A 15,418-nucleotide genomic window follows, 5' to 3' on the forward strand; every position below is an offset into this window, starting at 1 on the left:
AAAGAATAATAATAATATATGGGGTTTTACGTGCCAAAACCACTTTCTGATTATGAGGCACGCCGTAGTGGAGGACTCCGGAAATTTCGACCACCTGGGGTTCTTTAACGTGCACCTAAATCTAAGTACACGGGTGTTTTCGCATTTCGCCCCCATCGAAATGCGGCCGCCGAGGCCGGGATTCGATCCCGCGACCTCGTGCTCAGCAGCCCAACACCATAGCCACTGAGCAACCACGGCGGGTAGGCCAAACGAAGCGTCGGCGGCTCCGGTCGTAGGTGCTGGAAACACCAAGGTGACCTGCCGTTGGTAAATCCTGAAGTTCTTGGAGAACAGCTGACCGGAGGTGCTTAGGAATGACGAGGAGTAGGGCAGGACCGTCGGGACGTACATTGTGGCGGTATAATACACCATCCCGGAGAAAAAACAGGTGAAGGGACGAATCAGAAGGTGAAGATTCCTAGCCATCAATGATGGCGCGCAAAGTCGCATCACGGCGTTGCTCGTAGACAACGTGTAGCAGGTGAGAAATGGAGAAAACACATGCGTCAGTATCTGGGTCAGGGTCGCCGGGTGATTCGTCCACTGGATAGCGTGATAAACAGTCTGCGTCTTGATGTAATCGGCCTGACTTGTACGCTACTGAATAAGAATATTCTTGCAGCCGCAGAGCCTAGCGATCAAGCCGACCAGTAGGATCTTTGAGTGAGGAAAGCCAGCAGAGCGCATGGTGGTCCGTGATTACAGAGAAGTGCGTGCCATACAAGTACGGGTGGAATTTGGAAACTGCCCAGACGAGAGCCAGGCATTCACGATTTGTAATAAAATAGTTGCGTTCCGCTGCTGTGAGGAGGCGGCTAGGGTATGCGATAACGCGATCGGGACCCTGTTGGCGCTGGTCTAAGACGGCTCCGATACCGTGACCACTGGCATCGGTACGCATCTCTGTAGGACAGGACGGGTCAAAGTGGGCCAGTATAGGTAGCGTAGTGAGAATGTCGGTGAGGTGGATAAACGCGGCAGTTTGAGCGGGGCCCCACATAAACGGCGCGTCCTTCTTCAGAAGATCAGTAAGAGGTCGGGCAATCGCTGCGAAGTCTGTAACGAAGCGTCGGAAGTAGGAGCAGAGTCCTACAAAACTTCGGACGTCTTTGACAGACTGAGGTAGAGTAAAAGACGCGACAGCACGAATTTCTTCCGGGTCTGGTTGGATACCGGAAGCGTCGACGAGGTGGCCCAGCACTGTAATCTGCCGAGGACCGAAGTGACACTGCGAGGAATTTAATTGGAGCCCAGCCTCGCGGAAGACTTGAAAAACAGCTGATAAGTGTGCAAGGTGTGTCTCAAATGTAGGCGAAAATACGAGAACGTTGTCTAGGTAGCAGAGGCATGTTGACCATTTGAACCCTTGAAGCAAAGAGTCCATCATACGTTCGAATGTTGCTGGGGCGTTGCGTAGACCGAATGGCATAACTTTGAATTGATATAGACCATCAGGAGTGACGAACGCGGTCTTCTTTTGATCTTTTTCATCCACAGAAATCTGCCAATAACCCGACCGCAGGTCTATTGATGAAAAGTAGTTGGCGCCTTGGGGACAATCGAGGGCGTCGTCAATGCGAGGCAAGGGGTAGACGTCTTTCTTGGTAATGCGGTTTAGCTGACGATAATCTACGCAGAAACGCCATGTGCCATCTTTCTTTTTAACAAGCACCACGGGCGACGCCCAAGGGCTCGACGAAGGTTCAACAATGCCTTTGGCAAGCATCTTGTGCACTTCATCTTGAATAACATTTCGCTCTGAAGCAGAAACCCGATATTGCCTGCGATGAATAGGTCTGGCATCGCCAGTATTTATGTGATGCTTAACAATTGAAGTCTAGCCCAATTGGTGATTGCTGAGGTCGAATATGTCGTGATAGGAAACCAAAAGGCGACACAGAGCTGCTGCTTGTTCAGGCAGTAGGTCCGCAGCAATCATAGGACGAAATGTTGCGTCAGGGCAAATAGCATCCTGTGGACATGGTGAAGAATGTGAGCAGACGTTTACGGAAAATGCCGTAACGTGGTCATATCCGATAGCACGGAGCGTTACAAGCGATATGCCTTTGGGTAAAACTTCCTTTGTCAGGCCAAAAATAACGACAAGGAGGCATGTCCGGTTATCGGCGACGGTGACGACGGAGCGGGGCACAGTGATATTGCGCCTCAAAAGGACATCAGGAACAGGTGTGACGACGAAATCACCATCGGGCACAGGAAAAGATGATAGCAAATCGACGAAAGTCAAGACTTTAGGCGGCAGGTGGACGAAGGCGGTCGTACTAAAGTTGTTCGGCAGTTCGCCACAAATATGCGCGAGTAGAGGAAGTTCGAGGCAAAGGGTACCGGCAGAACTGTCGATCAAAGCTGAATGTGCCGTAAGAAAGTCGAGTCCGAGGATTAGGTCATGGGGACAGTTGGTCAGCACTGTAGGAACACGGCGGCCGGCGGTACTTATACGGGAAGTACACATTCCAGTGACGTCAACAGTGCTGCCATCGGCCACACGTACGACTCGAGTAGTAGGAGGCGTAAAAACTTCCCTCAGTCGACGACGGAGGTTACAATTCATTGTGGACACCTGGGCTCCAGTATCGATTAACGCCGTCAAAGGGACACCGTCGACGTAGACATCAAGTTCTGGTTCGTTGGGAGCGTCAGTAAAGTATTTCGACATAACGAAGATAATGCAGCAATATATATTCCAGAACCAGCCTAGCAACTGATTTCAACGTTGTTGCAGCACCACTATGGGTAGGCAACGCATTGTTAGGACTCCCAAGGAGCATCGTGAATACGAGGAGTGGCAAAGGGAAGAAAAGAAAGGGCAATACGACCAGCGGTGGCGTGCCGTCAAATTTATCATTACTCCCATTACTCTAAAGCAATAAAGCATTGCATACTTCCCTACACAGTTCTTGCGGCGGTTTTCAACAGCTATGCTGGACATCCACTTTAGCCGGGCCGGGATAGCGAGTCAGTTTTTCTCTTTTTTTTTTTGGTCTTGGCGCATGTTTCATCGTCAACGTCAGGAATTGCTAAGACAAACTGCGCACCAACAGTGGGCTACCTCAACACCGCCTTGATAGCGCAAGGCCTCTTCACTCCAATCCATGACGTCATGCTACCTGGTCCCGGCTGCCATAGAATCTGACGGGGACGCTCCCGAGTAAGCAACAGTTCTTTTAATTTCACCGCTTTCGTCACGCCAGCCTTGGCAATAGAAATTTCGGGCAGGTAGCATGACGTCACGGATAGGAGTAAACACGCCTCGTGCTACCAAGGTAGTGCTGGGCTACACGCGAAAGAGAACCACGCAGCGCGCATGCGCAACGACAAAAAAAAATAAAGACAAAAGAAGGGTAGCACAACGCCATGGCACGACAGGCGAGCCGGCGAGCGGGGACGGCACAGAAAAAGAGAGAGACGAATAAAAGCAGCCAGTTGGTGCTCCTGACATACGCCACTTGTTGAGGCCAAAGCAGCACCGCACGTGTAGAATAGTGCTACACGCGGCCGTGGTTTGTTATGGGCACAGCTGTTCAGCACGAACGCCACTGTCTGCGCGCACAATGCTCCTGCAAACAGAGGAAGGCAGAAGGCTGCCCTGGTTTCACTGCAGAGCTGATCGCACGGAGCCTGAAGGTGCGTCCACTAAGTAGGCTTCTCTGTTTTTCTTTCTTCAGCTAAGCGCCCTGCGCATCTCTGGAGTCCTAAACATTCATGCAAGGGCTGCGCACGGGCGAGCACGCCTCGAGGGTCCGTTCACTACAATATAACATGCACCCTTAAAAGACAGCGAGGGTGTAAGTCGGTCTATAGGTTACATCCTCACACCCAAAAATGTGTGCGTGTGTGAGTTGTAGACAGATTTACGCCGTTATTCACGTTTACGGGTGCAAAAGGTGTGAGCGTGTGAGTTATAGACCAATTGAGAACCCTATTCACATTTAAGCGTCAAACAAGTGTTAGTGCGTGAGTTATAAACCAGTTTAAGCCATTGTTCTCTTTTAAGGGTGGAGATGGTGTAAGGGCTAGTTCTAGACCAATTTACACCCTTGTTCACCTTTAAGAGTGTAAATTATTTCACAGTGTACAACCGCTATGGCAGGTAAATACACCCTCCCTGAATTAAACGAAAACCACAAAATTTGTTGTGCAGCGGCAAAGCAATACAGTGCTGAGTGCGGTCGCTTTCCATTTCCGCAACGCCATGCGCTGTCGCTTTTATCGTGGTGCTCACTTTTATGATCACACTGCGTTGAAAGGACAACGGCAGATCTCACAATGGCTCACCATTGTTAACCTTATCATAGCATTTCGCAGCATTGGTTAAGCTTGTGTGGCTACAATAAAAACACGTACGCGTACCGCCGTCTGCAAAACAAAGCTGTGTAGTGGGTATTTAACATAAATTGAGGGAAACCCCATCCTTTGACACTCAACGGCGTCAAAAGCGTGGCAGTTTGGGCGAGTTGGTATGTCATGACTGTTTTAGGCTTGTAGCTTAGCTCAGGACGAGCAAAAAAGGAAGGCGGTAGGGGTAATCAAAGGGAACGGAAAACAGGGTGAGCGCTCACCCTGTTTTCCGTTCCCTTTGATTACCCCTACCTCCTTCCTTTTTTGCTCGTCCTGAGCTGCGCTACAAGCCTAAAGACTCAACGGCGTATTTTACAAGCGAAACTCAACCTGCTAGACAATAGAGCGCTCTCAGAAGAAAAGATCCTTGTACCGTGACCTATGCGTTCTTGCATGCAAGAGGCCATAAAAGCCTTTTTGCGTTTCTTGAAGGACACTGAATTGTATAAGCGCTTGTGACAGTACAGATTCACCTTCGACTGACTGTGACTGGCTGACTATTATTTTTCTTTTCTCTCCTTATCTGTTCTTCCCTTTTCCCCTTCCGCAAGTGTAGGGTAGCCAACCGGGCACGTCCTTGGTTAACCTCCCTACCTTTCCCTTTTTGTTTCTCTCTCTCTTTCTCTCTGTCTCTCTTGAGGGAAACTTTAAAATGGGCTACATTACAAGCGGTCCTAACAGCATATTTCTCATAGTCATCCTGAGCAGCTGAAGATTTCTGTTTTGCACATACAGCTAGATATAATGAACTAAAATAAACTATGCAAGCATTTTAATATTAAATTTGGGGCATGTATTGGCAAAAGCTATCACCTACATGTTCAGAAACACAGAAGGAAGTCAGGACAGCGGGCTCCAGTTTTAGTTTGGTAATATAGTTCAGCGCATTTCGCGATAGGCGAGGTACCCAAAGAATAGGGCAGAATGTCCGATATTTGCTGTAGTTGAAGTCTATAATTATTGTTTGTGTACATTGTGTATGGAACTGAAAGTTGTCTTCTTTTCCCTGCTGTTTCATAATTTCTTGCACGCGGTCGCATTGTTTACTGCTCAAGCAGACGGCTTTTTCAATGTTAGTTGCCCGGTCTCAGTCTCAACCACAATGAGTGATCGGCTAACCGGGCTTGTGGGTGGTGTTATCAAAGCTACTTCACACCAAATAAAAATTTATTTTCCTACATTTCAAAGGAACGAGCACCACGTAAAAACTGAGAAACTAAGAAGCTAGCCTAGGCAGCTACTCGCATAGCGAATGACAACCTGATTTTTTTTGCACACTAAATGCCAGTTCGGCCGCCATCTTGTCTCAATCGCCATCTCTTGTGCACCCTCTGGCGTGGTCACGGGCTCGCCTGCTTTTTGGAGAACTTTTATTTTCCGCTTTTAGCGTTGGCCACAACTGGCGCAGCTTAGCGGTTAATTTACATAATGACATTCGTGGTTTATCAAAAAGAAAAGCAGCAGCCGGGACAAGCTCCGCTTCCCAGCGGAAGATATGCGTAAGCGCTGTATAGTTGTCGCACTTGCAGTGAAGTTAGTTAGCGTTCAACTTCACGTAGTAGCTAGCTGTGTCAGTAGGTCGACTCGGCGGTTGTGCGGCCTGAAAAAAATAGTCTGCTGAACTGCTGCTCTTCAACACACAGGTGTTTGCCTTGCCTTCGACGTGACATACTTATCGCTGCCTACTCTCTCATCCGTTGCACAGCGGTCACCCCGCGAACTGCGTGGAATCGTGCACTGGCCGTGACCTGCCTGCTCGTCGCGAAGAAGAGTGCTTCGATCCAACACCAGCGTCGCCTCGCAAAGCTGCGATCGCTGCTTTCACTCCCGAATGCACGATCGTCAGCGAAATCCGTCGACACACCGGCTTTAGTAAGAGGGCTACAGCCCCGCGCGCCAACCTGTGGACTCGGTGGCTGTACCACGAAAGAGGTTCACAAACTGCTGCCTCTACAAACATGCAGGTTAGTCAACCGAGCGATATTTGCGCTAAACAACCTGCAGTGACAACCGATCGGTGCTGCTGCCGAGCTCATCAGTGTTTTGGTTACATCGCTTTTGGTTGTCTTCGTGTCATGCGTTTCTTCTCTGGAAATGTGGAAACAAATCCAGGACCCGATTTTCCAGGACTATGCGGCGCAATCAGCTGTCCTAGATCTATTTAGTGACATGTGAAGAGGCTGTCTGCTTTTTATTCGCAGCCCATCTGATGGGTAGGTCCTCCGTTCTTCTGACCGAGGATGGAACATGTCATCGTGCAATGTGCCAGGGAGCGCTGTAGCGCGTATCGCAAAATCCCACGTTTTTTTTAAAGCTTAAAACTATAAAGATTTGTTCGGTCATTACTGGGGAATGACTGTCTTTGCGAATGTTAGCTGCGTGAATGTTATCTTCATCTGGGCGTCCGGAAAGTCCGAAGATAAGAGCTTCCCGTATCCGTAGTCACACAAGGAAGCCACAAAAGCGAAATTCCTGCTTCCGTAAGCAGAACACAGAAAATTCTCTAAATTTCGCTAAGATTTCACTGATTCGATCGCCTCTGGAAGCGTATCTACGCGTGCCTGATCTTTAGACTAATAACATGAAGCGTTCTTTTTTTTTTTTGCCTCATAACGAGCATTTTGAGATAGTTACTGTCGGTCCTCGTTACGGAGCTTTGCAATAAAAAAGAAACAGAAGTTATGATCCCAATGGTAATGTTGAACCAAAGCAGTGACAGCCCAAACGCCCTACGCTCCATCTATTAGCACCGGGCTACCATACCAGGCCACAGTCCTCCCGTGCCAGCGCCAACCAGCGCTTTGAGACGACTGGCGCATGCGTCGCGTGGCATGCCAACAATTCGCTTTAAAGAAAAAAAGGCGAAAGCCCGCACTTGCGTGCCAGCTTCCATTGGGTCACAGGTGCGGAAATGCAACGCGCCAATATTTCCCACTGTTACCCTCTACGCGCGCGCTTCACGTGCTACTGCTTTTCTCGCTCTCCTCTCTTTGTTGTAGATAGGAGAGGAGAGCGAGAAAAGAATCTGTCGTCTGCGTCACCGGAGCATGTGCAGGAAAATACTGGCGCGCTTTTACTGGCGCGCGCTCACAGGGCTAAGGCTCTAGTAAACAAACTTAAAAACACACCGGCGCATAACGTAGCGTACGTGGACGCCGCTTGCGGCAGAGACGGGGCTGCGGTATCGACGGTGGTTGATGGCGACGGGTGCGTTAAGATAGCGTGCTCCACGTGCACGAGGGACGCCTGTACAGCCGAGGAGGTTGCAGTAGCGCTCGCTTGTGCGGGTACAAAACCGGGAGTAATATTATGCGATAACAAATTAGCTATCCGAAATATTAACAAAGGGAGAATCTCGGAAGAAGCCCTCCACATTCTACTCAAAAACCCTCCCAGGAGGGACATAACTTTTATTTGGGTACCGGCCCATGAAGAAGTCCCAGGCAACGAAGCCGCTCACGAGCTCGCCCGAGCACTCTACCACCGGGCAACTCTAGAGCAGCCAGTTCCAGGGATAAAAGATAGCATGATCACGTACAGGGAAATTGTCGATCACTACAAAGCCGAAAGAAGAATCTTTCCGCCTCCGCATCGGTCTCTCTCTCGGGAGGACGCTCGCATTTGGCGACGCCTCCAGGGAAACAATTATACATCACCTCATTGGATCTACTTAACACAGACGAGGGACTATAACGACGCCCTCTGCAAAATTTGTAAGCAAAAAGGTACGCTAGACCATGTAATATGGGAGTGTGCTGGCTTCCAAGGGGCCAAGAAAAAGATTGACAGTAGAGAAGCCTGGCAGGCCTTGCTCCAGAGCGAGGCTGAAGACGACCAGCGTCGAGCAATCCGCCTGGCCGTTGAGGCCGTGAAGACTCACCGTCCTCAACGCGCGGGGACTGCTTCGTCCTCCCCCCCTACCTACGTGTAGGTTAAAGGCGGGCACCCCAGCTCGGTGGAACAATAAAGTTTTCAATCAATCAATCAATCTTTTCTCGCTAATGGGGGCCCCTCCAGCGCCGCTCACGCAAACCACAGAAAGCGGCCATGTTTAGGTCTCCGGGTGGCAGACGACGCAGGCGGCGACAGCCAACGCGACATATCGCTGGCGCGCCAGCCAATTCGCGCGCTGTGATTCTCTAACGATTTTTTTTTTTTTTGTCATTTCGAGAGATACTGCCGCAACGAGCTGAAAGCCATGTCACTGAAGTCGATAAATTCACCTGAATATTCCAGTGTATATTTTCTTCGAAAATCGATTTTTTTTTCTGCGCCAGACGGGGCCTCGAAATTTTGAACGGTTCCATACACTCCCATATTCCAAGCTGTGCATGAGATGTGAAACACACTTCTGGCGAGAAAAAAGAAAGTTGTGATGTTTGCTTATATGACATGTCGGATTAGGTGTGTAGAAGTTATTTTCTGACTTATATATATATATATATATATATATATATATATATATATATATATATATATATATATATATATATATATATGTGGATTGGTTTTGCACAAGAAACAACGCTTTTCCATGCAACACGTGAATGCTTGCAGGCGGAGGCTGCTAGGACGAGCCATGGGGCTCCTAATTTCTTGTCTTGAGCATACTCACACAAACATAGAAACGAAAACAAATTATTTATTGATGCATGGTGGACAGCAAACACTGCGAAAGTTATCATTCTGCAAGATTGCTATCGTATAATGAAAAACTAAAGCTATGAAGCGACTCTGAATGCCGTCTTCTCTTCAAATGTCTGTGTTTATGCATGTGTGTGCGTGGTGTTTTCCGACTTCGTACAGATGAAGACGGTGTCTAGAAACTGCTCGGGGAGACATGCAATTGTCAATTAATTGCAATTCATTCGTGATGGCCAGGAGGACTGCCGCCGTGTAGACTTTGGAAGATGGTGTTTATTAATGTTCGAATAATCCTGTGACTTCCACTTTTCATCCTTCAAAAGTCTGGCCTTCACAAGACGCGCACGAAATTGAAAAGACATAGCAGCAACTCCCCCCCCCCCCCCCCTGCCTCTTTTTTTTTATCACATCCGAAAATTCACAAGCGTGGCCGAAATGCACAGCTTATATCCACAGCGTCGCATCCCAGTGATGCGACGCTACTACAGTAATGAATGACGTTATGGTCATACGAGGAGAAATTTATGACCTTGTGCAGCCACACAAGAAGAATCATTTTTTGTCACCATTGCCTCCACCCCATTCACTTGCCTTGCTATGAAAAAAAAAATATGAACGCAATTGCACATAAATTAGCTAAGTCTACCCATCGTATCCTTATGTGCATGTATGTGTATGCCCTACCTAACATCCGTCAAGCCTGCTATCTTAAAGAGACAATGAAATCAAACACAGAATCAGTTTACATTGATAAAGTTCTTTGTTCAAAATTTCATTTTCGTTATTGCGCGGTGAGAGGTCAATCGCTAAAAGAGAAATTGAAGGCCAGACTTCCCAGCTTTTGAATTTCCCGCCAAAGCCCTTCTCCCGCTACATCACCGTGACGTCACAAACTTCAACGTATTGTCCCGTACGTCTGGCCCGTTGCGGCGCCATTAAACCTGTGTTCAAAAGTTCCTCAGGTCAGTCTGTGGCTTCCTTGAAATACGGCGTGTTCTACGTTTTACCAGTAAAGGAGGACTGAGCCCGAGCAAACGTCATCAAAATTCATGACGTCACGACGAACTGGTTCGCGAACTTGCACGGGGCGTCGCCACTCGTATTCCGCGATTTGCGTTCTTTCTGGCTGAAGAAGACTCTTCTCTCGGCAAGTCGCTTCTGTGGCATTGTTGAAGCGTAACTTACTAAACAGCTCAACTTATCTTTGTATTTAATGTATCTTTAAAGTCTATGTTCCCAGTGTATTCGCGGGGAAAAAAGGAACACTAAAAAAACGTGTCGTCACCTAAGTACCGTTGGTAAGTAATTGTTGGTGAGCGCAGGGGGGCACCATCAAGCTGGCATATGATAGATATTCTTATTGTTCGCTGGAGCTTGCGGTACAAAAACGCAACTTAATACAGTGTTACAAGGAGCCTCTTCGGAGACCGTGCAATTAGCATTGGACGCTTCCAGCGGCTGCGCTCCACTAGGGCCTGGGAAACTGTGGCCTCTGCTGGAATCCTGACTCGACGGGGCGTTGACCCTGGCTTGGTGGTACGCACACTCCGTTGTCGCCGAAGTTGTGAAGTCGATCACGCGTCAAGGAGCAAAGGCCTGCGAAGAAAAAAATAAAGAAACAGTGAAACACTGTGCTTGAGCATTCTGATAAGCTTGGTGCGCGTGAATCGTCTGCCCCGAAAAACAATTCCAACGAAGAAAAAAAATTAGGGAGAACTGAACGGGAATGGACGAGTTCTTTTCTGAACACCAGATGGAGCACAGTATTGTGTGCGATTAGAACCCAATGCCCGAATTTCAAAAAAAAGAAAGAGAGAGAAAAGATACAGAGAAAGAACGCCGTTAATTTTGAACTCTTCTCCTGGGTTTCGAAGTCCTACCGAGATCTTGTATATCTTCTAATACGTTCCACTCGACTGGTCTTTCGTATGCGTACCTGTCCGCCGACATCTGCTTCTTCTTCTTCTTCTTCTTCTTCTTCTTCTCTGTCATTTTTACTGTTAAGTATGAAATATGGGAAGTTTAGCCACAGATACGGAGCCGACTATAAGTGTGGCCAGACAACTGCCTCTGCAAGATTGAGATTTGCGACGAGTAAAATCATAGCCTCAACATCGCTTTGCCAGTGAGTCGGTCAGCCACACCTAGAGTAATGGTGGTTGAACGTTTTGCTTTCTCTATGGTTTCATTTAATTAGCTTATAATACATTGGTTATCCCACAGGGTACATTGGTTCCGCAGGTTCCACAGGGTACGTTGTGCCGGTACACTAGGCATTTCTCGCATGCGGGTAGTCCTTCATTGTCGTGCATGTGATCCTTGTAATTTAAGACAGAAAGAACAATTGTAGCCGGTGATACCGATAAGTTCCTTCGCACTCGCAGTTCAACGAACTCCACGCTTCCACGACACCTGAGGTCTCTACGATTCAGGTCAAAAGGCGTATTTATGTGGATGAGAGCATTTCTTTGTTTTTGACATCACTAAAAAAGGACATATTGGCACAGGATGTTGCACCAACTAATCACTTTAACATGAAGATTGTAGAAATATATCCAAGTGACACAACGTCACAAAGGCAGAAATGAAAGCACGCATTAAAGCTACATAAATACCACTACTCGGCGCACGAAATGTTGCGGTTAAATAGGAACAGGTCTGAAAGGATCATAAACGCGTCAAAAACCTATGACACGAAATATTAAACATTTCACTGCGACGAAATGGAAGTGAAATAGCTCTATTATAAATGCGATGTTGCTAGGGCAACATTTCATTTCCAGAATTTCGCAAATCTTCTAATTCAAGGAGTCTCTGAACAGACACAGCGAATAATCAATGTATAATGGTAAATTAGGAATTTGCGAACGTCTCCAACAATACAGTGGATTGACGAACACCCGAGGTTTCGGAAGCCAACTCGGCTCGTTCCTAAGGAGAGAAAAACACACCGCAGCACTAAAATAACATCTTGTATCCAGCGCCGCCGCCACCGCAACATTTTCATAGAATATGTACACAAATTCTCAACAAGTTACCCGAACCAAACAGTCGTGGGAAAATGTTTAGCTTCCACTCTATACCGAGATACTGCTTTCACAGAACCTTCTCGAAAATTTGCAGCGCTATGTAATTGGTTATTAGCCGGGAAATCTCAAGGCCACATTACTTTTTTTTTTATTCGCGGTCAAACGTCCGTGTTTTCGCGCCTGCCTTCCAGTGACATAAATGGGCACTTACGTTGAGATCATGACGTCACGCACTTCGTAGCACATTTCCCGCATTCGCGTCCTTCTTGCGCCTGATAATAGTGCGGAAAAGTTGGCAGGTTACGTTTCCGCTTATTTTTCAATCCAAATTATAATTTAACCCTTTATTGTGTTTGAATGCTGGCTGACCTTGGTTATGGACACTGCTTTGTGTGTCCAGCCGAGGTCACCGCTTTGTGTGCGTGTGCGCGCGTACGTGAGCGCGTGCTGACCATTATCAGTAGCTCCCAATAAGCGCGGTTATTTAATTAACCGCGATTGCAAGTGACACGCCAATCTCTTATCAACAACACACCCTCGCAGCTCAACGCCTCGCCGAGAAAAGAAGCACATCCAGATTCGTCGCGAACGAACTCGTTTAGTCGGTCCGACACCCGCGGATATTTTTCCACGCAAGAGAAAAGAAGCTCCTCGGTTTCGCCCTCCCCGCCATTATACCGTAAGAGCCCGCACATAGTACACGAGGTTTTGTTCCGGACTTTTGCACATCAAGTTTTCGTATCGTCGCATGCAGGTTAACCCATGCTATAGAGGCTTAACTGCAACAAATTAAGCCTTCGGTGTCACGACGTTAATAGATTCTAAAAATATTTACACCCTTAAGGGAGCTTTAACGTCGCGTTGGTAACACCTTTACTGTTCGGGCTTTATAAATGTTTATAGATGAGGACAACGGAGCTTTAACTACAGGTGCGATGACAAAATGCGTAATTGAAAACTATGCAATCATCCTAACAGCCTTGGGCGCCAAGAAATATCCGACAGGAGAGTTTCCTATCTCTTCCTGTAAAATTTTTTTGTCGGATATTTCTGTGGGACCAAGGATGTCAGAATGAGTAGATACTTTTCAACTATGTCTTCTGTCATCGCACGTCTAGTTTGAGCTCCGTTGTTAGCGTCTATAAATTTTTGTAACGCCCTAACGGTAAGGGTGCTTACCAGTGCGACAAGAAAACACCCTTAAGGATTTAAACATTTTTGTAGCGTAAAGCCCTGGCTTTTACTTGGTTTCCTGTGCTTTCATTCCCAGAGAGAGAGAGAGAGAGAGAAGGTCGCACAAGAGTGTTTGTGAATTCGCATAAGTGAGTTGTTCCGCCTTATACCACTGAAAACAATGTACGAGGGCGACAGAGAAAGCGTAATTGTGGATTTGATACATTCCTGTAGTGCCATTGGCAACTGGAAGTCTCGTCAATTAACTGAGTAGTTTGTAAACTTATTAAGCGACTCGTCAATGCACAGGAAAACGATATCATACAATAGTTAAACTTCCATATGCCGCCATAACCACGGTTTCAAAATTTAAAGGAAGGCAAGGGCAACTAGACCCACATCCGGTTTGCAACCCTGTACTGATGGAGAGGGAATAAAGAGATGAAAAGAGAGAAAGAAAAGAAAACGGACAGTACTGGTTGCATAAGTGCTGAACAGTGTTACAGGTGGTTATTACGAGACGAAACACGATTGCGGTTGCCAGTTACACTGTCGCGGAGATTGCTTCAGTAACTGATTGCACGTGGCAGAGCAGACGTACTAGATGCTTGGATTGGATGCTTGGATTAGATGCTTGGAAAATACGCGCAAAGCTCTGTCTGTTATCTGCAGCCGGCGTGGCGTACGATGATGCTAGTGACAATGCATTTCCGCGTGTACTGTAAACTATTTCAGGGAGCAAAGAAACAAGGACTGCCTTTCGTGTGGATTCCAAGGACTGAAAGTGCGAAGTGCCTAATCTATAACAATGAGTTACCTAATTGTGTGTCTTCCCGCATCAGGCTTTTTGCCGACGACCGTGTAACATATCGCACTATTTTATCTGACGACAAGCTTATTCTTTAAGCTGATCTTAAAGCAATGAGTAAATGGCTTTAAACATGGCTAAAACGCTTTACGTCTCTAAAACAAAATCGTTATCACGTTCCAGACGTAATCACAGATTCCCAAGAGCTTACATAATAAATAACAGCATAACAACGCCGTTGAAATTATAACTTCATATAAGTACTTTGGCGTTCACTTAAAGTCCAGTCTAACATGGCCTCATCACATCTGTCTTACGCTAGCATCAGCTAATCGCTCACTAGGCCGCCATGGAGACTATCATGCTCCGGTTAGCTTACCTAGACTAGCATACACGACACTGATACGTCCCAAAATCGAGTGCGCCTCATCCATTTGTGAGGTTTCCCAAAGTTATCTCGTTCAGGAAATCGATTCGCTGCAAAACCTAGTGGTCCGCTTCATTTATTCAGATTATTCCCCGTATACATACGCTAGCATTTCTGCACTAAAAGATCGCGCTCAGCTTGGCGACTTATCACATCGCCTCAGAACCGCTAGCCTATCGCTTCTCCATAGCCTCTATCGTCACCCGCACCTTAAGCCGATCTACCTACAGCCTTCTTTCGCCGCACAGATCACTCTTTTACGATGAAACCTGTCGTTCGTCACTTTTTGCTAATTCCTTCATTCCCCGAGCGATAGTTGAATGGAATAACCTGCCATCACAGATTGCTACTCAATAAGATTTCCCATTTATCCAAGAATTACCTACACGAAGAATCAGTTCTCAGTTTAATTGCCGATTGTGTAACCCTTCACCGCTTTTCACACATATATCAGTGTATAAATTACTTGTTTACTGTTATGTTCAAGCGATCGCCTAAATTACGAGTAAGACCGTGCTTTCTACCACTTTTCCTGCCCATTTTTGCACATCTTTTTGTGTATTTTTGCGCCATTATTACATAATTATTGTCTCTGATGGCCACGTATTGATAAATTTATTTTCAATTTCGGGCTTAGTTTGTTTTTAATAAGTTGCAGTTCTGCCCATGTATACATTTGTTCACCCTCACTTCTCAATCTCTTTCATTTGTGGATTTGGCCTTATCACCTCATGGTGTATATTCTTGTCGCTTTTGTATAATTCAGCTCCCTTCGTGTTTCGTCCCCCCCCCCCCCCCCCCCCCCCCCGCTCTGTGTGATACCCTTCAGTGGGCCTTTCGGGGTACTGTGAAACAAGCTTTAAAAGAAAAAAAGGAACAAGGGCTTCGTGTTAGTCCCCACTTATAAGAGTGCGAATTACGCGTGAGATTTCACGG

The 15,418-nt window shown here is 46.9% G+C and overlaps 1 protein-coding gene across 2 annotated transcripts in view; it reads right to left on the reverse strand.

Annotated features, from left to right (window-relative positions):
• Positions 1-9,023: 9,023 nt before the first annotated feature.
• LOC126527390 (uncharacterized) overlaps positions 9,024-15,418 on the reverse strand; it is a 36,348-nt gene continuing 29,953 nt past the window's right edge. For both annotated transcript variants that reach the window (XM_050175207.3, XM_050175208.3), the window contains exon 3: positions 9,024-10,641. In XM_050175207.3, the coding sequence (XP_050031164.1) occupies positions 10,514-10,641 (128 nt within the window). In that variant the 3' untranslated portion in view covers positions 9,024-10,513. The remainder of the gene's footprint in view (positions 10,642-15,418) is intronic.

This window comes from Dermacentor andersoni, chromosome 9, assembly GCF_023375885.2.
Source record: "Dermacentor andersoni chromosome 9, qqDerAnde1_hic_scaffold, whole genome shotgun sequence".
NCBI lineage: Eukaryota > Metazoa > Arthropoda > Arachnida > Ixodida > Ixodidae > Dermacentor > Dermacentor andersoni.